This window comes from Pungitius pungitius, chromosome 1 (assembly GCF_949316345.1).
Source record: "Pungitius pungitius chromosome 1, fPunPun2.1, whole genome shotgun sequence".
NCBI classification, from domain to species: Eukaryota; Metazoa; Chordata; class Actinopteri; order Perciformes; family Gasterosteidae; genus Pungitius; species Pungitius pungitius.
The window spans coordinates 17,779,175-17,806,964 of NC_084900.1; the positions used below are offsets into that span (position 1 = coordinate 17,779,175).

The window sequence follows — 27,790 nt, forward strand, 5'->3', positions numbered from 1 at the left end:
GAGGGGATATTCTGGGAGAAAAAAAGTGAAATGACTCCCCAGTTTCTCTGTAAACGACTCGCCCTCCAATGAGCAGCGTTACCGTGAGCGGAAATCTCTTTTTTTGGGGGGTAACGCAAGTTAGATCAGAAAACAATGTATTGTTTGTCGAGCCGCTGGTATTGGCTGTGGAGAGAACACGAGCAGAACAGCCAACTTTATTTTGAATGGTATCACTTACCCTCCTCTGACAGCTTGTTCACTTTGGTCTCCTGCTCCATCTGTTGACACCAGCCCTCCATGCGCCCCGTTTCCGCCTGCAGCAGCTTCATGAACCAGTTGCCGTCTCGGAGGCAAGCCGCTGGGCCGGGCCGAGCGGCATCTCCGTGTGGGCAGCAGTTCCCGCTCTCCAGGCTGGGATCTGGTGGCGGCAGCGAGGACGGGTCTAAAGCCGGGTCCAGGGTCCCCTGGGGCGGGCTGCATATCCTGGATGCGGCGTGGGTGTGTTTAAGGGGCTGCTGATCCATGGCTTTGTCCTGTCTGTTGGGCGCGTTGGCATTCGCGAGTTGACCGTTGGTGCCGTTGGTGCCGTTGGCGGCGGTGTTGGTGTCGTTTTCTGCAGGCGCGGCGTCCTGCGGCTCCTGAGGCTCGCTCTCTGTGTTTTGTCTGGAGGCCATGCTGCTTTCCCGGCTGAGACTGCGGAGACATGCGCAAACATCAGCTTCCGACAAGTCAACGCGAGGAATGGAGTCATGTGCCAAACTCACACAGGAGCAGTTTGGGGTGAGTTGATGGTCATATATTGGCAAAAGGAGCAAAAAAAGAAATAAGAAAGGTAAGCAGGAGGAAATTCGCAAAAAATCAGGTACACAACATAAACCCTTAGTGGGCTGCTGCTTCACAGATAATGAATAAGGGAAAAGGAAGCAGGCAGTCAAAACAACGTCATTAGGGAGGAGTTACTGTGCACCGGAGACGTTTAGACGCCACATTTTTAGCTCACGAGTCAAAACAAGAGCAAAAGGACATCAATCAGAGCCCTGCTGCGCGACTTCCTGCTGCTCAACCTGACAGCAGATTCACCAACAACACGTACCAAAGAGAGAAAGGCCCTTCAGCTACTTTCCCTTCAGACGGACAGGAGGTCGAGGGCTGAGCCACAAGTATCTCATAAGATTTAAGTGAAGCGGCAAAATTTTTTGTGTAGGTTCCAACGGGACATTTGTATGTTAACCGGCGCAATACCGCCACCAACTGATGATCACAAGAACAGCGTGGAAATGGCGACAGAACAGAAACACTACCCAACACTGATTCATAGCACCAGCAAGAATGAAACGAGTTCAAGATGCCGCGTTAACGCAATGCTCTTTTATAATGATTCCATTAAGAGCCAGATTGGGACACACTAATTTACTCATTAATATTGAATATTTCCTGTTTTCACAGCATTCCAGTTTAACCAGATCATTGACTGCTCACATCCCGTGGGTGTGTGCGCACTTACGGCCTGCCGTTCTCCACCTGGACGCCAATTGACTGAAACTTAAGAGGTGCAGTCAGGGGTAGCGGTTCCTCTCTTAGGACTGGCAGAAGGCAATCCACCTGGACAAAAATCAATCAGAAAACCAGTCAAATATTTGGCTTCAGTCTCCTCCCAATATAATTGTACATTTAAACAAAATAAAACGAAGACAATTCTTACCTGAATTCCGATTGAAGACAGTTTCCTCTTGGTTGCAACAGGGACCGGATCTAGTGTGAAGCCAATGCTCAGGGTGTCATTTTGGGACTGGGTAGACGTGGAAGTGGTGGTCGTGGCGACAGTGGTGGTGGTAGTGGTGGCGCCGGCGGTATGGGGGAGGTCTCGAGGGGCTGGGACAGGATGGACAGAGCCGGCAGCTGGTCCAGGGGTCGTGGCAGGGACCGGCACCGGTAGAGGTCGGCTCCCCTTAGCCAGACTGGCCGTGCGGATGCTACAGAGGCTGTCCGAGGAGTTGCTGCGTCCTGACTGGCTGTTGGCCTCACTGCCACGCTCCTGCTGGTCGGCGTACACGTCCTGGGCCGACTCCGTGCTGCTCTGCACCGTCACGGAGATGAGGGGCTTGGAAGTGATGCGGGGCGGGACCGGTGGAGGAGCCTTCCTATTGCTGACTGCGGGGGAGAAGACGGTGAAAGAAAGGAGAGCGCATTGGATGAGAAACCCAGCTCTTCCACACGTCAGGGAGAAAGCAAAAGCAGAAATAGGCCAATTGTGCCATTAAGTAGTCAAACACAAAACCATAAAAATGGCTTATCTGCAAGAACAAACCTGCACTTTGCCCTTATTGGTGGCTCTATCAGACTGGACTTGAATCTACCTGGGTGTTTCCTGTCAACCTGCTGGTGGTGGTTGTGTTCCATCCTTTGCATTACACACAGTCCTTTTGCTTCGGGGACTGTTAGACCAGACAAACCTCTCTGTTTATATCCTTTTTAGAGAAAACCGTTGCATGAACTGCAAAACTTTCAGAGAAGGCGGTGGAACCAGCGTCTGATTCAAAACTAGTTTAGGCAACTTGGTGCTCACCGTTTCAACCAACTTAATAATTTCCTGTTTCCCTGTTAGAAGACTTGGTTCATGAGGGTTCCTAGCCAGCCATGCTGCTGATGTACAATCACAAAACAAAAACAAGCGCAATAAATCGACAGACGAGATGAGATTGACCACGGGGCTTCTCGGCCCGATAATTACAATCATCGATTTGCAGGGAGCAGCTCTAAGTGGATGTTATGAATCGATAAAAAAAAAAGTCTTAGAGAGGTGGAAATGGAGGTTTAAAAACACCATATTGTCCATTCCAAAGAACCCAATCTGCTGAGGGCCGTACCATCTATTTCACCTTTAGAACGTAACCCTGACAAAACCATTAAGGGTTTTATTCCTCTTCCTTCCTTGCTCGGTTCACTGGCTTTCCAAGGCCGCCCTGTCCCTCATTCACTTCTACTCTCAACTCGCTGTAATGGCCGAGTGACCCGGTTGCTGTACACTATCCGCATGTGCTTGTTGACTCTGGTGGAGCAAAGAAAAATCCATTTGGAACATGAATCCAGGACCAAATAAATGCAAGTTTAAAAAGAACTGTGGATTCACAAATTATTTCTACAGAAACTGAAATGAGGCCAAAGACAATCTGACTCAGGGACAAGGAAAAGAACTGCTGGCTCCTCCTGTCATCAGTCCAATTGCAGGGCGGTGGTGCATGATGCAGCGTTACGTTCAGCACTCCATGCCAAACCAGGAAGAAATTCTTCAGAAATTGAAGAGGTGTTGAGGCGGTTGAGTGGATGCTATTTACAAATCTGCCCAGTTGTGTTTCGATCCAATTAAACCCATAACTTTCTCAGATACATGAGGGCGGATCAAAGTAAGTTACGACTCACCGCTTTGGATGAATAGCAAAGATTTAGTGTTTATTCTCGACAGTTGTGGTTTCAACGTCAGTAGCGGACTAACACCCTGTAGTTGTGAGGGGCCTGCCCTTCCATCATCAGCCAGTGACTCACAGCCCCAGTGAGGCCCTCATTAAATCCCACCACAGTACACAAACATGCTGTGGAAGCCTCTCGGTGCGATTCATGAGTCGCGAGCAGCTCTGACCTCGTTTCAGAGAACTTATCAAACCAACAATAGAGCATTTATTCCCCAAGAATGAGACACTTCTGCTAGTACTCATAGCACGGATGCATGACATTCCTAGAGTTGATTATCGTGACCAGCTACACCCGGAGTCTCTGTCTATGAGGGTACAGTATGCCCCTCACTCACAGAGCTATGAATTTGCCTATTTCTACTGTAATCTTGTTGGTATCGAACATCGACACCCTCCATTTTCACTCTACACATCAACATGTTTTATAATGACAGAAAACAGACTGAATGCGGTTTATAAAACATCCAGTTGTAGGGAAGTGGGCCAATCGCAGATTATTCACATCCGGGGCAGAAAGTATGATCCATTTGGTCGTCCAAGTGCGATGTGTAAAAGGGACTCCTGGCTCAATATCTGGGCTCGGTACCAAGAAGCGATTGAGGGACGGACAAGCTGCCCAGGGCCTGCCAGCGAAGATAAAATCCCATTGCTTTACAACTTTAAGCAGATACGTCCTATAGGTGTCAGTGAAACACGCTTATGTAATACTTCCTTTCGCTTTGAAAACAATTAGGATCAACTACCACCCTGTCAACACTGTTGTGATCATTAAATGCTGACAGCCTCACACCGTACATGTTCCGGCTCTGTCAGCAGGTTCGTCTGCGAGCTATCAGATGATCACTAATGGGCTCTCTCCATGGCAGGCGAAAATTTGAGAGTACACAATTGGGTATTCTCAACGCTGTTGCTAGCAGCATTAGCTTTAATTCCAGGTATCGATTACTGCTGAACTCTTGTTGACTTTGACTCACAGTAAAGTGTGTTAACTGGGCTGCAGACTGAACTTATTTGAGTGGAGACTGTGCAGCTCAGCGTTGAGCTTCTGATGGAGCACCAAAGCTCAAACACACAAAAGCGATTTCCAAACACATCCTTGCCAATAATATTGTGGCTTAACCTGTCGGGGAAACTCTGGGTATGAGCCAAGTATGATGAAAAGAAGCTCTGTACGAGATTAGCCGTCTTACTGTAAGAGCGTATGGCAGGCGGAGTTGCAGACTGAAAGATTAAACCAGGACACATGGCTGAGCATGACTTCTGACAAACAGAATAAGCACAAGTTCACTATTCAGCTAAATACTGTAAATTACATTATTTTTCAAAAGACTCCTTGTGATAAATAGATCCATCTTGGCCTCAGCCCTAGAATCGCATGTTAGCTTAGAAAACTATAATGTTCCTTGTGAATGGGCAAACTTCTGAATTCACAAATATACACTAAATACATAAGGAAGTATGAACTTTGACAGCAGAACAAATCACTGTTATGACTTAAAAAGGATAATTCCTAAAACAAAGCCAGTTAGTCACAGTAGATCTGCTGAGCACCAGGATGCTTCTGGGCTTCTTATTCAAATTTGAGTCATGAAATGTCTAAATGACTTTATACCATTTAGTTGTGAACCCACTGCAACTTTTCATACATTTCATTTAGAATAAATACATTTTTAAACGTTTTGAAGAATCACATATTAAATCTGTGCCACTTTATGGATAAGAGAATGCAATTATGAGTGGAGTGGCAGCAAATCAGTGGCCTAAGAAGACAAACGTCATGACAGCTGATGCTATCTGTTGAGACAGAAAGACAGCCCGGAAGCCATTTAGCAGACAATGCAGACGTACACTGAAGGAAAAAATACACCGACGCAACACAAAGCGAGGGCGCTACAATACCACAACACAAAAATAGGATACAAAAACAAAGGCATACGATGTTACCTGCCACGGTGGCCTGTACTAAATGCAATATCTGTAGAAATGGAAAAGAACACTTTACACTACTGGGGACTGGGTATAGTGCATCCTCTGCTGTATGGTCTGATATTTTCATCCTCCCTAAGTCTGATTTGCTGGAGTCTTACAGCCTGATCAGCTGACAAAAGAACACGTGGCAAGTGGCTCCGAGGTCAAACTACTTTGATCGACAACTGTCTCAGGGCAGAGCAGTGTACCTAATCAACTATAATAAAACAATTTAGGTTGTGAGTAATGAAAAAAAAAAGTGTCATACTCCAATTAATAGTTAGATAGTATTTATAAACACCTAATAAACTCAATATACTACTTCAATTGTATTGTTTTCAGTGGCTGCCAAAACCATTACAGATGAGAAATAAATGTTGAATCAGCCCTGTAATCAGTGGAGGAAACGGAGAGGCCTGGAGCACAACGTAACCATGTTGATTAAGAGCTCCACACAGATCATCAGAAGCTGTGAAACTCCAGTTGCTTCGCCCATCCAGGCAAGAGATGACCTCATCAATGAGTGAGAGAATGAGTGTGTAACACTGGAGGATGACTCACAGTCGATCCATGTCAATACAGACACACTGTGACTTGGACACAATGAACACACCTTGTTGCCACAATGAATCCTCAAAGCCAGTGTTTCTTATGATACCCAGCGGTCTGTTAGAGAAATTTCAAGCTTTGACAGACCATAATGACGAGACTAGTTAACATAAACAAACACTTATTTCCCAACAGGATGAACTGCTTCCTTATAACCAACAGAGTCAGTCAGCATGGACAAGAGACGACGTTATTTTGAGTGATACCGTGGATGTTACACTCCTATTGTGTGCACATCCTTCTATTGTCAGGTAGTCCATACAGAAGCCCATTGATGTGTTCAGACTGCAAAGCTGTACACAAACCCGGAAGCTCATACATTATTGATTGTGTCCTCAGGTCTTAACACTTGGAAGATAGCTACTGAATAAAAATGGCTCATAGCGGAGGACCAAAAATACCCACTGCAGTCCCGGCAGTTGAGATAAATAGGTTTTAAACGGTAGGTTTGTACACACTGAAACGGATCTATGCAGGCAAAGCCTTTCAAACTGAAAAGGACAAAAAACAAATTGAGTCAACTTGATAGTAGCTTTCACTTAATCAGGAGATAAAACACAATCTACAAGAGAGAGAGAGAAGTCCAATGTGACTGACACATTTATCTAAACGCGATGCATTGGTCCTCGATGCCTCAGACCGCTGTCACATGTTGAGCCCGCAGCAGGAGACATGGTTCGTTTAACGTTACTTCACTTCATTTGACAGCTATCTAAGCTAAAATACCCCGTTTAAAACGCTCCATCCGCCCGAGTCACGCAACGTGATTTCTTACAGTGAAGTATGGGTGTCTTATTCCGATTAAACCAGTCACGGATGCCATTAGGTTACAATTATTTGACCATATCCAGCTCGTGGCATTATCGCTCTTATTACAAACGGTTATTAACCGGTGTTAGCTGCCCCCATATAACAGACGTGGGAGGTTCGGTTAGCCCAACTGGCCGGCCGCGTACCGAGCGGTCCATACTCAGCTACTGTTAGCTTGTGCTGCTACCCCGTTGACGCTCATTACGGTGGCAGATAGCACGGGGCATTTAACGCTGAGCAGCGCTAGCCGGAGGCGTCATATAGCGGCGATGGAGGAAAAAAAAGAGCCAACAAAGAGGACCTGCCACAGGGCGACTTTTTTGCCTCGTTACCATCAATCTAACAACAGTGACCACATTAATATCTGCCTGCTTGCTAGCGACTCGCATTAGGGCTTTCATCCTCTTTCTTCATCCATGTTAGCTAGCTAACCTACCACACCATCAACGTTAGCTCGCGTTAGCATGCCGTTGCTAGCGTACCGACAACAATTGACAGTTAATAACAGTAAATAACAGTCCGTGGTGGAGATCGGCAATATCTTACTTTGTGGCGGTAGACTCGTAATATCCTGTATTTTAGGTCACTCATGAAATGCAGACGAGATGCGGACGGGCTACGGGATCCTGCCGTAAGACACACAACGGCGCTGTGAAGAAAAGATTTGAAGTACACGCCCTTGACGACGAGGATTGGAGTCCACGTTTTCTCCGTAACTGTCCTCGGGCAGCTATTGGTCAATTCTGCTCCTCGATGTAATCGGAGATGGACGGGATTGGTTGAAGTCTCTGTGTGACGTTATTTCGACTGTCTTCGCGATAGGTGCGTCTCATTTTGGGTCCCCGGCGCCGCGGGAAAGTTCTTAATAGCCTTGACGTAAAGCTCATGCATATTCGATCAACTGTGACCGCCCGAATGCTAAACAATGGAGCTCCATGTAAACTAAGGGGGTTTCTCTTTGTCCCCCCTTTTTGTAAAGGCGAGCACATTAAAACCATTCGATGATCGAAATGTTTATTTATGACGATCAAGACAATATAGCAAATAACTGAAAATAACAGTTAGTATAATACATTGTAGTAACATAAAATGTGCGTCATGTGAGGCATAAGTCCAATGTAACTATCAGCTTTTGTGATGCATTTGGACATGTGAAGCAATATTATATTACACTGGCATGAACAGATTTGTTATTTATAAAATAGTTACCCCCCAAAAAGTAGCATCCATATTATTTGTTTGTATGGTAATTTTAAATATGCTTTTGATAATACTAAATATGACAAAATATATATATTTTAAATAATAAACACATATTAATTGCATGCTGTAACATTTGTTTGACAGGTGACATCTGTCCCTTCAACAGACACTAAAACAGTATTTTATGTCATCTACAATAAAGTGATCCGCAGCAATTGAAATTGACGGATGGTTGAACCTTTTTCCTAAATTAAACACAAAACCCATGCACAAATCTTGTGCAGCACTACTGTAAGTAACTCCGCAGATCTTCCGGTAAAAGGGAATTGTACCTTTATTTTGAAAGGGTAAAAAGAGGATGTTTCTGCGTTTTGAATGTGAGCTTAACGGAATTGTTACTAACAAATGTGAATTTTATTCAAAACTGTATTCGTTTAATGGACCCGTAACAATAATGGCAAAAAGCTCTTACGGTGGTGTTTTTACGCTGACGTTCAAGGATGGTATTGCATGGAAAGGAAGAAAATAAAGGAGTAATTTCACCAGCAGTAAGTGCCATGTCTCTTTATATGCGGGATCCGTTACAACTACTGTTCACAATAAATATGATAACATGAGAATGTCTTTCTTTATTGTTTTTACACTCTGCATCCCTTTAGCTGTGTGAATATTTTACTGATAAAGAAGTACCTTGTAACCAAAAATCCTTACTCAGACTGAAATGTAATTGTAAATGCACGAAAACATTTTCTGCTCACGTATCTTTGTTTTTTCCAGAAATAATCACCAACATATAATACTAATCTGATACACCACGTGGATCCTGGCTGGGAAATAACTCTACTTATAGTGTGTACTGAAGTTCATTATATTGGATAGATGTCAGCTCTTTGTGTTTTCTATACACGTGAAAGTTTTTTTTAAATTTGGGCTTTTTAATCCTTAAAATAAAAATGTGCATTTTTCTATCATGATGCAGACTAAATAAATTACCGTATTTTCGCGACTATAAGGCGCACTTAAAATCATTTTTTTCCCTCATAAAACGACAATGCGCCTTGTAATCCGGAGCGCCGTATACATGGATCAATTGGTTGATCCATACTGGTTAACGAGGATCCATTGGAGGGAAAGTCTGGTGCCAGCAGCCGCGGTAATTCCAGATCCAACAGCGTATATAAAAGCTCGTAGTTGGATCTCGGGATCGAGCTGACGGTCCGCCGCGAGGCGTTTGATTTAGCACAGCCCGATCTAGTGGATGCATAACGCAACCCCAGTCAAACGTTTTACTGCAGTATCTTCTATTCTATGCGCCTTATAATCCGGTGCGCCCTATATAGGAAAATAGTTCTAAAATCGGCGATTCGTTGAAGGTGCGTCTTATAATCCAGTGCGCCTTATAGTCGCGAAAATACGGTAATGTATTATATTTTTCCGAAATCAAATACTGTCCTCTTCTGCTGTGTCCCACCATGTTCTCGCTGGTACTCACTGGGGTTGGAGCTGTAGCTGTAGCCGGCACTGGCGTGCGGCGGCGACTCGGAGTTCACGGAGGCCGTGTCTTCGTCCTGGGAGCAGCCCGCCTGGATGGCGCGCAGGTAGCTGTGGCTGCGCGATCGGAAGCACGTGGGAGCAGGCAGATCCAGAGCCTCCACCGCCTGCGACTCCCCCTGACAGTACGGCAGCGAGTGCCCGCAGCCGTGCCCGTATACCTGAAAGAACGTGTGCATACTCACACGCTGAGGGCAGAGGAGCAGACTGAGAATCGTGCATCTGACGGGGGTGGAATGCATCAAAAAGTCAAAATTACACAGTAAAACCGACTCCCGTGTCGGACAGTGTCACTACAAAAAGCGTTACAGCGCTAGATTGTTAATATGGATGCAACCCTGGAACTCATCATCTATTGGTCGGAGGAGGGTAAGAATCTGGAGGCCAGTGGCTGTTTTTTCAGGGATCAGGCGTTGCCAGCAGACACCCCGGCCTAGACTTCCTATTCTATATAAATCCACCAAGTTGTTTCAGGCGTAGCTCTGAAGTTTACAAACTATTTGGAATCCAATAAAAAGCCATATTATTGTCAGACCACAGCCGGCGGGTTCCCATAATGCATTTCAGCCAATGCGTTCCGTCCCTTTTGACGCCAGAACGCTTCAGATACCAACAGTTTGTGCCACTGCCCGATGATTCGGCCTTTTAACGCAATGTCTGTTTATGAAAATTGTCGAGAGATGACAGAACAATCTGACCTTTGTTTAAGCTGTGAAGTAATTGATCATTTAACCTCTTTAGGCCTTAAACAGTTATTTAAACCATTCGATCTGAGAATGACTGTCATCAGAAACATGATAAGGGGCTCAAACTCCAACAATGCTGTTTTTAATCAGGCCTGTCAAGACTAATCTTATGTAACACAATGTTCTAACAATTAACACTGTCGATCTTTACCAATACATTGGGTTAGGGTTACTTTTGGAATGCTTGTATTTTACTATTTTAGTAAATGTACATACTTACCTCTGTCTTGACTATACTAGTCTATCAAGACGCATCCTGTGGAAATATCTGCAATCAGTTATTTTTTGGTGGTGTGCTGGCTTCTTTGCTTTTTAGTTTAAAGCTAATACAAGTACGACTGAATTGTGCCTTGTGTAGAGACAGCACAAATGATTTTGCAGCTTCTTAAAATAGCTTTCTTCCAGTACGTCTTTGCTGCGTGGATTGGTTATTGCATTGTGGGAACAAGCGATGACAGCCGGCTGCATCTGAAATGTTTGATCAAGTGGCACGAAAAGAAGTAGAAACGGCCAGTAAAAGTATTTTTATGTTTGGCATTTCTTTGGTAGCAAATGTGAACACGTTGTGGGTGGTCTATAAACACTATGATTAATTCCTCATATTCAGCTCCCAAGAAATGTTCTCTCCCCTGATTAACTGCATTGTATTCTTGTAAAAGACTGAACATCTCAGTGATATAATCTTGATGATTTGATTTGATTGATGTAAAAACTGGTTATGCACCGGTTAAGATAAATAAAGATCTGGAGTGTGATTTCTGCATCCCACTCTAATCCTGCCCATGAAAACATACAACAAGTTCCCTCATGTCTACGCTGAAGCAGATGTCCCACTCTTACATTCTGCAAACACCCCCAAGCATCTCACGTATTCCACCAGATTAGTCCATAGAATGTCTCAACTGACTCTACATTCACTTAAAAATTCTCTTGCGGCAAAAAAACTGCCACATCCGATTTTAAACACACACAGAGGCATGAATGGTGACTGCTATCCAAGCACAAACAACGCAACAGACATCAGACGAAAGTGACAGCACATTAGATGAGGCAAGAGACATACCTGAGTGGCCGAGCCTCTGCCCAGTGTGCCAGAGCATTGGCTGAAGCCACTGTTCCTGTAGCGTGGAGGGGGCTCCAGGGGGCTCACCAAGCAGTCTAAGTTATCCAGGCTCCGATTGGTCGACAGCTCTTTCAGGCACGGCAGCGAGCTGCGGAAGTGAACGTCATCATCAGCATTCTCAGGAGTCACAGGCCGGGAATGAGTGAAGGCTGTGTCTAACTGATGACATCCAGGAGAAACTTTAAATCAGACTCCGAAAAGTCACCCGGGGTGTTCTTTGAATGCAATACTATTAGGATGTGTGGAAAGTGATATGTGCTCAGGTTTAAAAATAGCAGCGCAGAGGAAACAATGATTCATGAGTAAAACTGATGAATATGAAATTGGCTTTATGATTGATCCTGGAAGTGCAACGTTTCCTCTGCTCTGGCCCCCTTTTGTGTGCCTGGTGTTAGTGAAGATGTGTGCGCATAAGCAGCAGGGTGTGGCTGTGTGATCTCCATGGGAACTTTGCATGTTATGACATCAGAAGCAGGCAAGAGCAGAGAACCAACACACCACTTCAGGCACCTGCGAGGAAAGTGATGGAACAAGGGGGGCCAGAGGGGAGAAGCACTGGGAAAGGTTAGCCGAAAAAACAATGTGGAGGGTAGTGGTGGTAGGGCAAGTGAGGGTGGGTGGGTGGGTGGAGGAGGGGCCACACTGCCTGCCTGTGGATGACACTGACCTCAGATGCTGCATAGAGCATGCACTCTGCAGTGGAGACCACAGATAATCCTCCTGCATGAGAGCGTGGCAGCGAGGCCTGTCCGTGTGGATGCAGGGGCAAAGCACATGGCAAAATTTCATCTCCCACTGCATTTGAACACGATTCCTGTCTCCCTCCATTGATACACATCTATACCACCATGGATAGCTATCGAGTTGTTTTGGCTTTCTTTGACTCCGTGCTGCCGCACAGCCCGACCACTGCTTGTGGCAGGATGCTGCCACCTGCTGACTGCCTACTACAAACAAACCCTTCAGTGCCCGTTTCTTTTTTGAACGAATGTACGGCAAAAGAGCACAAACACAACTTTGGTAAAACAACGCGTGTGGTATTCATGGTCATCATTTGAAATAGGATGACTTGGATACTCACTTGCGTTGGGGTGGAGGTGGCTGCTGCTCGCTCAGCGAGTGCTGGGTGGCCCTCAGGTAGCTCTGGCGTCGGGCGGTGGCTTTGGGGGAAGGTTTGGGGCTTCCCTCTGAGTCCTCACTGTCCTCCAAGTCCCCCATAGCTTTGACATAGCTGCCGCTGCGCATCCTCCGACAGGGGATCTCCGTTCCTCTGGCCCGGCCGCGACCCAGAGTCCCCGCCCAGTCCCCCAGTGGGACCTGGAAGGACGAACATGCCGTTGGCTCTCAGACCGTTTATTGCAGTCATCTCAGGTGTCACCATTGGACTCTTTATGTATTTCATGCTTTGGATCTTTTTATCAAAATACATTAAACAGACAGTTTGATTCCGGAGATGTGTTTAGTGATGAATTGCATGAAAAATACATTTCTTATGTATGATGAATCATTATTAATTGATCATGAAAAACCGTTCCATAAAATCAACTAACTGTAGATAAATTATATAAAGATTCATGCAAACTTACAAAGAAGGATGATGAATAAAAATACTCACTGGCCCTCCTACCTGAAGGAACTGTTGAGCCAGGTCTTGGTGGCATGACTTGGATTTAAGTAAGGTCCTGTTAACTGTAGCAGAGCCCTTCTGCAACACTTGTCTGGCCTGGCTGAGGGTGAGAGAGGACCAGGAACCTCTCTTCACCAGTAGATCGTCCTTGCTTCCCCTGATTCTACCCTCCTCCTCCTTGGATACTACTTGCGTCGCCTGGCATGCCAGAAACTTGAGGTCGCTGCTGCTTTTCGAGGTCTTGAGAGTGTGTGCAGAAATGGTGTGGTAGCCCTGTGGGATGTGCCTGGAACCGGCCTGGCTGTCCGACACCGCTCTGCCGAGGGACATCATGCTCAGAGGGTGGCGGTAGCCCACGGCGATAGTGCCAGCTGTAGACGTGTCAGTGTCTAGGGTGTCGTCTGAGCTCCAGAGGCCTAATGCATTGGGCCTCTGTCTCTGCTTTGTCCCCTCTGTTTTAGCCCTGTCTTTGCTCTTGCTCCTGCGCGTCGGCCTGCCGCCTTCCTCGCCGGCCACTCCCCCGGCCGAGCGCCCGTTCACGTTGCCTTTGATTGCAGAGTTTTCCAGGGACTGCGACTTGGCGAACAGCTTCTGCACCGAGTGCATCAGGTGGCGTATGCGTCCCGGGCTCTCGCTGCGTTGCTTCGACATGCGCCCCCTGTGGAACTGCAGCGTGCTGAAACCGTCGCGCTGCAGCGGCAGGTGCCTCTCCAGCTGATCCAAAAGGTTGGAGGGCAACCGATTCATCTTGGCTGCGGCCGCGGAGGAGATGGTGGCCGATCCGCTGGTGATCATCGGTGCGCCAGTTAGGCCCAGGCCCAGGCCCATGCCCATCGACAAGGAGCTGGACAGTGCACCGCCTCTGCCGCCCTGCCCAACTCCGCCAGCGCCGGCCCCACAGGCCTGGGAGCAGTCGACCTGCTCCGCCTGCGAGCTGTAGTGCAGGCGAGGGAAGGTGCTGCTGTTGGACATCTGGCTGAAAGGCAGCAGGCAGTCAGGGTTCAGGCTGGTGGGGCTGGCGGGGGAGCACAGGTGGAAGTGGGGGTCCAGGGTACCGTAGTGGTTCACGGCGGGGCTCAACAGAAAGGAGCCGTGGGGGTCAGAGGTCAAAGGACACAGCGGCTTCTGTGGGCATCGCGCCGGCTCGCACGAGTCAGACATGTGACGACTGCGGTTGGCCCCGAAGCCTTTCATGGTGGCCGAGCTGTCGTCCTCAGAACATGTCTCCAATCAGTACGGGTTTACGGACCGGAGGGGCTCCTCCTGCAGTGTGAAGAAACCACCAAGAAACCATCTATTAAGCGTGGAAACTGCGGCAGAGAAAGAACTCTAGTGCTATTTAGTAATCCATTGCGATTGCTCGGTGGATGTATTCAAACAAAATACTACTCTTAAAGTTATTATCTCTAATTGAACAGTTTTTATTCTATTCTATTGGATGACTCTCTCAGGAATGTTTAAAAAAAGACTCGCCGGTTTGTCCCTTTATAGCAATTACAGTTAACAGCGCATAACAGTTAAAACAGCCATTTGCGTACAACACAAACTCTCAGAGGGGGAGTTCTCCACTTAAAGCTAATAAAACATTCAAGTCAGAGCACATTTAGAAATGCTTTTCTCTGTGTGTTCTTGAAATATCAGTATGGTTATTGAGCTAAAACTGCTTTTTAGACTGCTGCGTAGTGCATTTCTTAACGGCAGCATAACAGCCAGTTAAAGTGGAGAACAGACTGGAGCATAAGTTCCCATTGAAGCTGCTTCCCACAGGAAACCACCAGGTGGAGCACCAGCGCACCGTTTGGGTTTGGAGTAAAAACAAAAGGAAAAAAAGTATTGGCTTAAATTACGTTTCCAAATGAATTAATAAATCATATACACGTGCAGTAAAACAATTCCACTCCATGGTAAGAAATGTAATTTGATATTAAAAGCGAACACTGAACAGGATGATTAATTGTATCCATCACGGCGACGCTGAAACATTGAGACGTGATGAAAAGACAAACAGACCAAACCAAAGACGATTCTCAGTGAAAAAGAGTACAAATACACAACAGCACGAGACCAGACAACCACAGGCCCGACATACAACACCACAGTGATGCACTGCCTGCAGATACTCTGCAGGCAGTGCATAGGAAAGCAATTTAGTGACTCACGTATTTAAATGAGCTTCATATTTAAGGGGCACTATTTCTTTCAAAGCAGGAAACAAACACTCATTTCAATGCGTTTTTTGGTTCTTCGCCAGCCTCTTTAACGCTGGGATAAACTGTGCTCCCTTTCCTTTTTAGTCACGGGGAACAATTCATCTCCCCCGATGCCCTCTAAAAATGTAGGAATTCTGGTGCAGAAGCAAATATTTTATCGAGGTATTTCCAGTGGCACCGAGATACGAGCAGAGATGAATAAAAGCTGAATTCAATCTGAATAAATCTTGCTAAACTGGCTTGCTGTTATTTACTAACTATGAATATTTCATTTCTTATTTCAGAGGTTGCTACGCTCATTTCTCACCACTGACACTGAATCTCTCCAATGCAACCACAGTTCATGTTTAACCCAGCCCTTGGTTTGTTTTCCTCAGTGCATGGCACATCTCTGCCACGGAGTCAGCGGCCATGTCTGTAGGTGTCCTCTCCTTCCCTCACAGGGCCTGTACTCAACCATCGCTATGGACACACAGTCATATTATCAGGGTTGTGACAAGTCATAATTCACACGGCAGAAAATCCAGGCTGCATTAAATTCCCTCCGACAGATGCTGTCTGTGTCACCGCGGAGTGACTCACTGATCAGTCCGTGGTGAGAGCCCTCTGCCGCGGCGTGCATGAGATCCAGCCCGGGAGCTCAGCGTCCAATAGCTGCAACTCATTCCACTCCTTTACGGCACGGGCCCTCGACCTGCAGCATCCCGTCGGCGCCAATGCTGACAAACTAACACACACACACCTACAGGCGCTGACACACGCACATAGACCTGACCACCTGGGAGAGGAGTGGCGGTGCCTCTCGCAGGATCGCGGGGTGAGCGGACCCTTGGGCCGCGTGTGATGTTGGCACACATACATGCAATAACTGGCCGTGGGAATTATCTTTTTTTCTTTTTCTTTTTTTGGTGTATTCCGGTTAATTTGGTCATAATCAATAATAATCTCAAAACACCCTCTCCCAAACACTCCATGAAAAGTGACATCTTGGCGCATGAATATGGTTTGGTGATCTTATGCAGATTAAAACTAATTCTAAACCCAAAAGTGTGACTCATTATGTAAGAGATTCATCAGGAGAAATTTGAGTCAGATCACAAAAACAATTTGTGATATCTTCTGATTCAAACCCCAAATGATGTATTACAGTCAAGCCGTCCCATACTATATTATACATTACTGTATAATGCGTACATGCACCCCTGTGACTGTCTGAGATCTGGAACTCTTGAATTCGCTCCAATAAAACGTGAAAAACCAAATCCAGATGAGCAATAACCACGAACAGATGTTATTGAGGCAGCAGCGTTGAATCATCTTGTTTGAGACTTTCCAAGGATGTTGCAGTTATGTACTGTTGTTTCTACAGATTTGCTCTGAAGGGGCTGATGGGGATAAATGACATGCATGGCCTCCACTAAGGTATGCTTAACATTTTCAACTGTCACAGTAAAGATGTTTTCGACTGCTGGTAATAGAAACGTGACGGACGGAGCATGTTTCTGGGCGAGGATTGCAAACTAGGCATTATATTTTTTCTTTATTTCTACCACAGTGCAATTTTCAGTGCAACAATTTTGTCATTTCATTGGATTTTTTATTGAAAAAGCTACATTTGGCTGAAAAATAAAACAGCTGAAGTCAATTGAGTACAAGCCAAGGAGCATGAATCCATTACCAAAACGCAGTAATTTAATTTCAAGATCATTGTGATCCACAACCGTGAAATTGTCTTGACAACATTCATTTCCACAACACACGAAAAGCCATTTCAACATTTTGTTCTGCAATATAAAACCTGTCAGTCAATGATCCAGCTGTTCTTTTTGGGTCTTTTACGTTTCTGAACAAAAGTGGTTGCTAACCGCTAAATGAGATCACAAAACTTTTTATCACACCAAATGGCCCCAAAGCTACGTTGCGTAGTTTGTTCATAGCATAACAAAAGCTTTTTTTTACTTTTGCAGATTGCCTTCACAATTCATAAAAGCTTTTTATTTGTAAAAAATTGCTGGAAAAAACAAACAAAAAACATAACTATAAAAAATGTCTGTCTGCCATGGCGTATTTTGTGAAATCTGGCATACAAACATGTTTCATCCCTGCGGCACTCTCAGTGTCTCCATTCAAGCACCACGTTCATTAAGTCAAAATGAAGGGAGGTAGAGGATTTAGACCCCAAGGGGGGGGGTGAAGTCTAACAAATGGGGAGAGAACTTTGAACATAAACGTACTTTGACGAAAAAAACATCCCCCCGGGGCCGGGTGAGTTTCTGCTGCTTTGTCAAAAGAAGGACGCCGCCATTGTATGAAGGTAGATTTGTGTCTTCATTTTGCAAACCAAAAAACACGTTTCGAGAGCAAATTTCTTGCATTGCAAGCAAAAATGAAGTTTGTAAGTAAAAATATATAAACTGAGAAAGATTTATTTGTTAGTTTTGCTCATAAAACTATTGTTTTTGCTCTCAAAACAATAACTTTTGGTCTCGAAACAAAACCTTTTCTCTCGCTAAAAAACCTCTTTGGTCTCGGATCCGAAACCTTTTCTCTCAGATTTTTTATTCTAGTGGGCGGGGCTTATGCCGCTGAATGAACCAGGAGTTTCTATTGGTGGATCGACTGAGCGCATGGCGTCTGTTCCGCCATTAAACTCTAACGGGAGGCGACTGTGAGGAGCGACACGGAGGTAAGCGGACTTTGTATTTTGTCAAAATCATTTAAAATGAAGCAGCACTACGTTGTTTTCATGTTGTTAGTGTAGCGGAGTGTTTTATTAGGAACGACATGGATTGCTGCTGTGTTGACATGAAGCCCCGCTTTCATGTGGGCTCTTGTTGTTCCCCCATTACTTACTACATATACTGTATGTGTTAGCTTAGTCAGTGGCATCATGTAGGGAAGGTAGAGGCAAAAGTTATTAATCATTTTCGATTAATTGATTACACTCAAACAGTGATACTATCACCAACACTACCTCCGGTAATAGCTTAATTTCTTTCAATACAGCTCTTCTCTTCAAGATGCACAACCTGATGGGGACAATGCAGAAGAGGCTTTGACTGTAGCCTCAGTAATCCAGCGGACCGGTCAAGCTCACAGACATCTGCTTTTGGAATATCTGCAAGCATTCAAACTTAGTGTGAAATGGTATAGTTTGTGTCTGAACATCATGCCTGATAACAACACAACACAGCAGCCCTCCATGTCGGAAGAGAGAGAAAAGGTTTTGGATCCGAGACCAAAGAGTTTTTTTTCGAGAGAAAATGTTTTGGATCCGAGACCAAAGAGTATTTTTTCGAGAGAAAAGGTTTTGGATCCGAGACCAAAGAGTTTTTTCGAGACCAATAGTTTTTGTTTCGAGACCAAAAGTTATTGTTTTGCGAGCAAAATCAATAGTTTCATAAGCAAAAATAACAAATAATTCTTTCTCAGTTTATATATTTTTACTTACAAACTTCATTTTTGCTTGCAATTAGAGAAATTTGCTCTCAAAACATGTTTTTTGGTTTGCAAAATGAAGACACAAATCTACCTTTATACCATTGGTCCGTTGGGAGGTGATGTCCCGTCGCTGAAACGCAGGCCCCCCCGTTGGATGTGCACAAGGGCCGCTGGGGGGGTGGCCCGTAATGAAGGGTCTCCTGTATAGCGCCTCGGGAGATGAGCGGAGGGGAGGGGAGGGGTATTAATCGGGTCCCGCTCCTTGTTCTGATGGTGAATACACAGCTGCCGGGTATTGGCTTTTGCAGTCTCCTTCAATGATCACCTTTTTTTTCCCTCCCCCTCACCATTGCTTCCATCTCATTGACTCTTAGCCAGCCAGACGTCGACTACGGATGGCCGGTTACAACAACATCAGTTACAACAACACGGAGGTTTCACTGAGACTTATTTCACATTCATCGGATAAAAGGTTTGCAGCGACAACGTATCTCCCTTCCGCCCGAGCTACTGCAAGTAGACGGTCCGCGTATACAGCCTCTACGCTGCCGATGAGCCAACACCATGTGCCATCCCCGCCGAACTGGTGAGAATATACAAATAGCACGTTTCAGTCACAAAGTTATGTCATCGGTGTTGTTCTCTGCTGCCTGGGGGAAAGTCTCACTTCTGTGGACAGAAGGGCTGATCGCCTAGACGACGTGTTGCTTTTCCATGCATGTCTTATAAATAACCAACAATTGTTTTGTAATTGCTATTTCTAGATTGGATTGTCCAGAAGCCTTTTTAATGACCGATCATATAATACAGAATACGTCGAGGTGTCACCCGCGCTCAATCGACAATTGTTTTTGGCATTTTGGCAAATACGCCTCTTCGTTTTTATGCCTTGGAGTGGGACAACCACTCTCATATCGGCCAGTTAAATATAACTGGCTCTGTACCCTCTCGGTTGAATGCACTTACTGTAAGTCGCTTTGGATAAAAGTGTCAGCTAAATGAAAAATTTAAAATGTCAATGTAAGCTCGAAGGAGAAAGCTTAGCTCAGTTTAGTTCATCACAAGCCAACCTGGTTCTGTCCAAAGGCAACAAAACACACAGCACGGCCTCTAAAACTCACTAACATGTTACATCACACTCATGTGAAATCTGTTGTTTGATTAGATTTTGCCAGGACCAGTCGGCCACATGGCAACGCCTTTCGAGAGAACCATGCCAGAGGTGGAAAGTAACGAATTACATTTACTCGCGTTACTGTAATTGAGTAGTTTTTTTGTGTACTTCTACTTTTTAATGTGTTTTTTTAAATCTGTAATTTTACTTAAGTATTTTTTGTTTGAAGTATTGTACTTCGCTACATTTTAAACCATATCCGTTACTGAGTAAAAGAAATGTAAAGAAAAAAAAATGCAAAGGAAAAAAAAATCGTTACTGCACTGATTGAGTGATGAGCGGGAGAACGAACGCGCTAAACCGTCTGCAATGACAGCGGTTACCAGGGTAACAAGAGGAGAAAAGTTCATTAACGGATATAAATAAATAATCCTGGTCTGACGGGATGTGTTACCAGCAGTAGTTGACTACACTCGCTGCTCTTGGCTCTGATATTCATTGTCCACGTATTGTTTTGCTTCAGTGAGCAGAGCAGAGACAGTTTAAGGAGATCGCAGAGTAAACGGTCCGCCACTGGAGTGCATACGTCCCGACGTCACGCCAGCGCCCCCCCGTCAGCCGCCCGCGTTCGGTCCAAGTCGGCAGTATCTGGCCCGAACCTGAAATGAGTTTGACACCCCTGCTTTACTGAATCTACAGTTCATGCCATATTTAGTGGTTGTAGTAATGTTAAATGTTGAATGTTTTATTGGATGATCTGCACTAAAATCATCTATCTCTTTTATTTTTATTTTATTATTTTTGCTATTACACTTTGATTTGTAAAGGTCTTCCTTCAATTAAAAACAACTAGATTGAGATATATTTTCCTTGTCTTTTTTTAACTACACTAGAATCCCGCACCCCACCCAGCTGTTAAAAAAGTAACTCAGTAACTTTTACATTACATTACATTTTTAATGAGCTACTTTTTACTTTTACTTGAGTAAATTTTTAGACTGGTAACTTTACTTGTACTTCAGTAAAATTTTACTTAGTTACAGTACTTTTACTTTATTATACAAAATTTTGTTCTGCTCTTTCCACCTCTAAACTATGCTAGCTGTGCAGTATTTGTGCTAAGCTAAGCTAGCAGTTGCATTCCGGAGGTTCATATTTGTCATACGCACATACACACAGAATGGCAGCAATGGTAAATTCTCTTCTGAATCTCAGAAAGCAAATGAACTGATTCCTCCAAATGTCTTTGTGTTCCTTGACCATGGTCTAAACAGACAAAGCCAATTAAATATAGACCCTTAATACCTGATCCCAGAATTACTACGTAATGGTTATATTTCTCCACCAACCCGTCAAGATGCATTTCATATCAATATTTGTCCGCTTCTGTGAAATTGTCCCAATCGGCATCTGAAATCCTGCTGTGACGCCCCCCCCAGCCCCCCCCCCCAAAAAAAGAAATGTTTTGTGAGGTCACAGTGATACAATCTAATCAGTTCATCCTCGAGTGGATTTTCCTGCCAAAAGAAATTTGCTCAAGGCGTTCCTGAAATATCCCGTTGTGGGGATCAGACCGGACGGTTCATTGGACAAAACTCCCCCAAAAGGACGGCCCGGAGCCAGGACGGAGGCATGATGCGAGTTACACAATAAGACCGCTGCTTTGGTGTAAGCGGCCTTTTTGCTTATCGCGGATCATAAAGAACAATTGAGAGTCCAATAAGCTGGAGGGTCACGATGCTGAGTTCTACGAGGCAGCGGTTCAGAGCATCGGGCGCACGAGACGCCGTGTCACGAAGACGTCTTTCTCTGCACGAGCGCCGTGAGCTGCCAAATGTTGGCCGGTCACGTTGTTAAAACGGCAGAAGAAAGAATCGAGTGCAATCAGGGAAAGAGGAGTTCTCTTTGTCTACATCAACCTCCAGATCTCTGCCTATGCCTTCATGCTTCCCACCCGTTATGAAGAATAAGTAACAGTATTTTGGGAAGAAGTAGATACAAACTGTGTGCCCGAGGAAAACAAGTTGATTGCACACTGTAGCCGTGATCAGGTGTTTGTGTATTTGATGTCAGGACCAGATAAACAGATAATATGTGATGTACGTTCCTGCATTCAAAATCAAGTAAAAGTACAGAAGCATCAGCACCAACTAAACTAGCAAAAGTAAAAGTAGTCATTTTGCAGTGTTTTATACAACAGACTTAATATATCAGACAATACGATATCATAGGTACTGACGACCTTGTCAGGAGAACTGTGGGAACTTTGTCGGTGGCATCTTTTTGTTTTCAGATAGTTGCACACGGGGGATTTTACTCCCAAAAGCCTGCTGAAATATTCAGAGCTAGGAGCTTTAGGTGTTCTTGGGATTCTCATCAGCGCATAGTCCATTAAAGCGATCGCGATGCACGGCTCTCCCTCCTTCACCGCTGCACGCGCTCTAGTGTAATTAGACAGAGAGGTTTGCACATTTCCCTCGGGCAAATTACCATTTACTGCAGGCTACTGCTGCTGGTTCCCTTCTGCATGTTTGCGTCTGGCAAACATCTTGTGCCGGCGCTCCGGCGCTGCCTGACCACAGAGATCCACTTCAGTGACTCTGCGAGACTGACTGCATGGTAATAGGTTCACGTTGGTGGGCTTAATTAAAAAGCAGGCTGTAATCCTAACGCTGTGTTTTTTTGCACAGCCAGGCAGTAACGCTCGCTCGTAAGCTTCGACTTATTCTTAATGAACCAAAAAAAGGGGAAAAATTCTCGGTTTGAACAGAATGCCCGCGAGTCGGAACGCGTGTATCTCTTGAGTTTCAGTCTTCCTAAAGCACCACGGCAGCGGAAGCCGCAGGGCAGCTTGTGACAACTGTGAACTCCCCCCCCCCCCCCCCCCCCCCGCGGAGAAAAATGACTTTGACCCAATAAGCTGCTCGCTGCATGCATTAACCTCACGCCGGTCCAACGCGCACGGCCCAGTGTCTCCACTCTTTAAGGGCACCACCCATACATCCAGCGCAGCCCCCCCCCCCCCCTTGCTACATATATATATATATATATATAACATTTAACATTTACTTTTAGATTTAACATTTACATTTAGATTTAACATTTATATATGACATTTAACATTTACATTTACATTTAACATTTATTATTTAACAACTTTGTCTAACTGCCAAACATTGTACTTGGAAAAGTTGTTGCATGTATTTAAATGATTTTGTCTCTAAATGTTTGAAAAAGTGACATGTGAATAATGTCCTGCTTTTTTTATTCATATGATAATGCTAAATGTACGAAAACTGCGCAGGATTTTAGAGCGTGCAACATTTTACAAACAGCGCCCCATATTAACATCCCTCCCTATTTCTAACCCATGTTCACACAAGGGGGAGGGGGAGGGGTGTTTGCATGTTGGATTAGATATATCCGTTTGATTCTGCCTGACTAAATCCGTTCAACGCTGACCCCAGACTCAATATGCAGCAGGACAGCAGCTTTAATCTTCTCACCGAGGACACACAGCGGAATATTGCTCCGTTTGGCATTATTTTCTTAATTGACAGAGGATTTCTTTTTATATTCATTAATACAACATCAATCTGGACGACAATCCTGAAATTGAGCCAGTGTGTAGACATAAAGAGCGACATACTGCTGCACTACCATGAACCACAGCAGCCTGAGCCACATCATGCTGGGGCCTCGGGGTCTCACATTAAACGGATTTCTCAGAGATTGTCCCACGTAAATCCCACGGGACACGAGATCAGGCAGAGCCACGCGGCGAGCTTACCTCGCTGCTCACACTGGCCCCGGCGCTCAAAACAAAATAAAAATCAATATGCCGTTTTGCTCCTGTGAGGGGGTCGGAGCATCCAGGTGAAGCGTAAAGCGGAGCAGGCTGAGCAGGTCGAGCAGGGCGGGTCTTCACAGCGTGACACGCTGAAGGCAGCGCTCTCATTCGGCCCCTAACTTAATCACACGCTTGCTTCTTATAATGATACAAAGATAAGAGAAGGTGGACTAATACGCGTTTCATTCATAACCTTTACTTTAAACCCAAGGCAACAGCTCCTGCTGCAGTTAAGTTCCTGCAACAATGAATTCAGCTGATCTGGGGTCATTTTAGTGTTGAGTAAATGCATGTGACCCATGAACAATCCCGAGCTGCACTTTCATCACAACTCACCTTTCCGTTTTCCATCTCCAAACGACAACTGTGGTCTGCGTCAGATTACTGTCACATGCTCAGTGGCATTTCATGTGTTACATCAGTGGGTCCCAAACTGAGTGGCTGAACTATGGGGGGGCGCAACTTCATCACCAACTCACACACACACACACACACACACACACACACACACACACACACACACACACACACCACACACCAATGAATATAAAATATGATTATAATAAATACAATTGTGCCTTTGTAAAAGTTGCAAAAAGAATAAACTTAATTGAAAAAGTGAGCTAATATTTACTTGTTTTAGGATGAAAAACTACTAACTAAATATTTTATTGAGTTTAGATATGTAATTTCCATTTGCAGGAGCGGGGGGGGGGGGGGGGGTTCCTGTATTACATGCAATAACAAAGCACTGTGAACTAACAGACAAGTTTCCTGAGCATCATATACATTCAAAACATATTTTCGTCTTTTTCAGCAGCTGTGAGAGCAGGCTGGACATACTGGAAGACCATGAGGACTGTGGAGCTTCAGATGGAGGGAGGGGGGGCGGCAGTGGTCACCGCAGGGCAAGTCAACTCAGCCAGCTGGACGGAGGGCTCGGACAGTTTTGGGGGGCGACAGCGAGACACAACGTGCGCGGCCTCGGCACGTGCCTCTCCTGTTAGACGAGCCTTCTGTGCCGGGAAGATCTCTCAAAAGGGAGATGCGTGGAAAAGGGAGACAGATGCCTCTGAGATCCTTGCCGTTCTTCTTCTGATGAAGGGCTTGTGTCGCCAAATAAGGAGTAAGAGCAGGAATATACTTGGAGGGACTTATCAACGTGATGAGCCACAGATCTGAACATCTGTTTACCGTGCTGTAGCGAAAAGAAGAATTCGGGAGTCTGTCTGATGGAATCTGACAGCGAGAGCCCTGGTTGGGCCTCCGTCAGTCATCATTCCGCAAGACACCTGTTAGCAGGCAGCTTGGAGGCGATGGCCGCGCGCGCTTTGGCCTCGCGTGCGCGTGCCTGACGGATGACGCACTGCCGCTCCATCTCGGGCGGGCGCCGGGGAGTACTTCCCTTTGCTGCCGCTGCCATCTCACTGCAGGCAGAGCTCGGCGCTCTCCAGCTGGTCTGCGGTCGCACGTGCGCTCGACACCAAAGGGGTGGTGCGCTGCGCGCGGATCAGCGGCGGCGGACCTGAGGCCACATGGGGGCGGACGATGGGTGGCGTTTAGAGTCGGGACGGATTTGTCCTCGGCTGTGCAGGCGAACCAACATCACATGGTTCTTTTCTGCCACTGGAAAGAACGAGGCTCATTATCATATCCACCAGAAACGTTTCCAAGGTCGCGTCCGGAAGCGTTGCAGATTCCCGCGGATAGACGGAGCATTTGGTAACAGCAGGAGACGGAGCCAGCGAATGTGTCACACACTGGGATTATAGTACAGTACAGCATCTGCATATTTTACAGCTGTATCACTGTGAAGGAAAAAGAGGCTCTTGTGATCAAAGCTCCGGGACAGAAAATAATCAAATCGAGGCCTATATTTTCACTCCAGAGCCAAACTTAAATCCATAGTTTCCGATAGCAGTCGCCCATAAGTGCTACATAGGGGACAGCGCTGGACCTGAGAGTGTTTTTCCCCATTGTTAAGACTTTAAATGGCCCAATAAACTATAGTAGTTTACTATAATAGTCAGGATTAGAATCTTAACACTGAAACCACATTAGAAGGTTATGTTATGCTCTACATGTATCTTTTATACGTGCTAATATTCCATAAAGACAGACATTTCTCTTCAGTTTGATAAGGATGTTACTATGGCAACGGCCATTTTAGTAGTTGAGGAGTCAGTGGCGATTAACTGAGTCAACGTGTTTTTTTGGAGGGGGGGTTTAAACGTACAATTAATAGCAGACAACAGAAGGCCTTAGCAGGGATCTCAGTGATGCTCCTTCAGGTCTCAGCCTGTCTGTGGGGAGCGAGCAACAGAAAAGGTAAACAAAGCCGTGCTGCCGTGTACAAGAGTAACAACTACTGACGTTACTTCATGCGAAACTATGGGGCATCATCACACACACATGTATATATATATATATATACTTTACAATTCCTTTAGGATTGATTCTTGAAACACAGAAAAGATGATTTACAGGGATGTCATCAGCAGCAGAGGAAAAAAAAACCTCTATTTAATTACTTGCACTTGCACAGATAAGACAGAAGCCGACAGGACGAAAGCCGAGGGCAGGTTTCTGCTGCTTCATCTGCAGCCAGATGGTCCGACAGCTTTATAAATAAAAAGCAGAGGGGAGAGTGAGAGTCCATACCCATGGGGGCTTTTCAACGCTTCGGGACGGCGCTTTGAGCTCGGGCCCCGTCTCCACGAGGCTGTGGGTCTGTGTGCGGGCCAATCACGGCCTCCCGTAAACTACTGCTGTCGGTGAACGTCTTTTAATACAAGCCAGAAGACATCTGTGGGAGCTGAATGAGATTCAGAAGGAGAAAAGTGTAGCGACGCAGCACAATACACAATAGCACACAACCGTTGCCTCCAGTGTAATATTTACAGAAAGCTCGTATTTAAACCCCAAAACATGAACGGAGGCATCCCCCATTCATCAAACCAACGCGCACGTGCAGTTTGTTTCTCCATCGGCGTCATTGTGTGAGCGCACAATGGAGTCTTCACATTATTCTCAGAGGAGCATTACGGGTTCTCCCATTGTCGCCACCACTAACAGCCATGGGATTCGGTGGTGGAGTCACAATACTGGAGACAACAATGACGGGCGCTCGGCTGTCTTTAGGCTGCGAGCACTCGGATCGCCGCGAAGCAGTTCCGCCATCGGAGCCTTCTTTGTATTTTTTTCGAATATGCAGAACGTTTTCCGTCGAAAAATGACGCACAATCGAATCTCTCCAAAAGTGCACCCGAAGCACCCGAGAGATTTCAGTTTTTCATGAAAGTTAGTCCATCTGCGGCCACATTTGTGTGCCTTCTGTTCCCTTCGTCGCTGATTGATGTTGACACACAGAAACAATCCAAAGTCTTCCCCAGATGCACGTCTCACTAAAAACCACGGAGTCGCTATCATCGCTACAGGGCTCACGTGGCTACATGTATGTTATGTAGGACAAACCGACAAATATTATCAAATTCAGCAATCTAACAAACGTATGGAAACTTTCCAAAAATATGGTGTTTTTCTAGCTATACTTTACTGTTTAGATTATTCTCTCGCCGCTCATTTCGTCACCCAAATGAGAATGCATGCAGACACAAAGGGACTTGAGAGGCCGGCCTATGGTGACGCACCACGATAAAGACACGTTTGACCAAAGGCGTAATTTGCATGGGGCGATAATTGAAGCCGACACCAACTAATGTCTGTGCTCTTCCCTCAAGGTGGCACGTGGACAATTTCACCACTATGTCATCTTAAAAGGTCTAATTGGCAGAGTGACCTGCGCACGGAGCACTTGTGCAGGTGCTAGTCTCTCTCGATAAGGGAGTGTGAGAGCGGAGGGGGGGCGCAGGCGGACGGGTGCTGAGCCGGTGACTGATGAACACCGAGCATGCTGCATTTCCACCGTAGTACCCTCTGGTGGAAGGACACTCATTGACCGGATTGATGGGGCCCTTTATTGCCTGCCACCTTTTCTTCTTTCTTCCTCACCTTCCCTCCTTCTCCTCCTTCTTCTCTCTTATACCTATTTCTCTCTTTATCTCCTCCTCTACTCCCACACCCTTT

General features: G+C 45.5%; 1 protein-coding gene across 5 annotated transcripts in view; it reads right to left on the bottom strand.

The window, feature by feature from the left end:
- Positions 1 to 27,790, bottom strand: part of dlgap4a (discs, large (Drosophila) homolog-associated protein 4a) — a 61,240-nt gene that overhangs the window by 3,775 nt on the left and 29,675 nt on the right. For 3 of the 5 annotated variants that reach the window (XM_037478456.2, XM_037478455.2, XM_037478454.2), the window contains 8 exons: positions 13,090 to 14,352; positions 12,544 to 12,779; positions 12,130 to 12,207; positions 11,403 to 11,550; positions 9,535 to 9,781; positions 1,685 to 2,133; positions 1,487 to 1,584; positions 221 to 675 (listed from right to left, as the gene is read on the bottom strand). In XM_037478456.2, coding sequence (XP_037334353.2) covers positions 221 to 675; positions 1,487 to 1,584; positions 1,685 to 2,133; positions 9,535 to 9,781; positions 11,403 to 11,550; positions 12,130 to 12,207; positions 12,544 to 12,779; positions 13,090 to 14,283 — 2,905 coding nt within the window. In that variant the 5' untranslated portion in view covers positions 14,284 to 14,352. Of the gene's footprint in view, positions 1 to 220; positions 676 to 1,486; positions 1,585 to 1,684; positions 2,134 to 9,534; positions 9,782 to 11,402; positions 11,551 to 12,129; positions 12,208 to 12,543; positions 12,780 to 13,077; positions 14,353 to 27,790 lie in introns of those variants that run through there. The other 2 variants (XM_062562760.1, XM_037478457.2) reach the window with 2 other exon arrangements.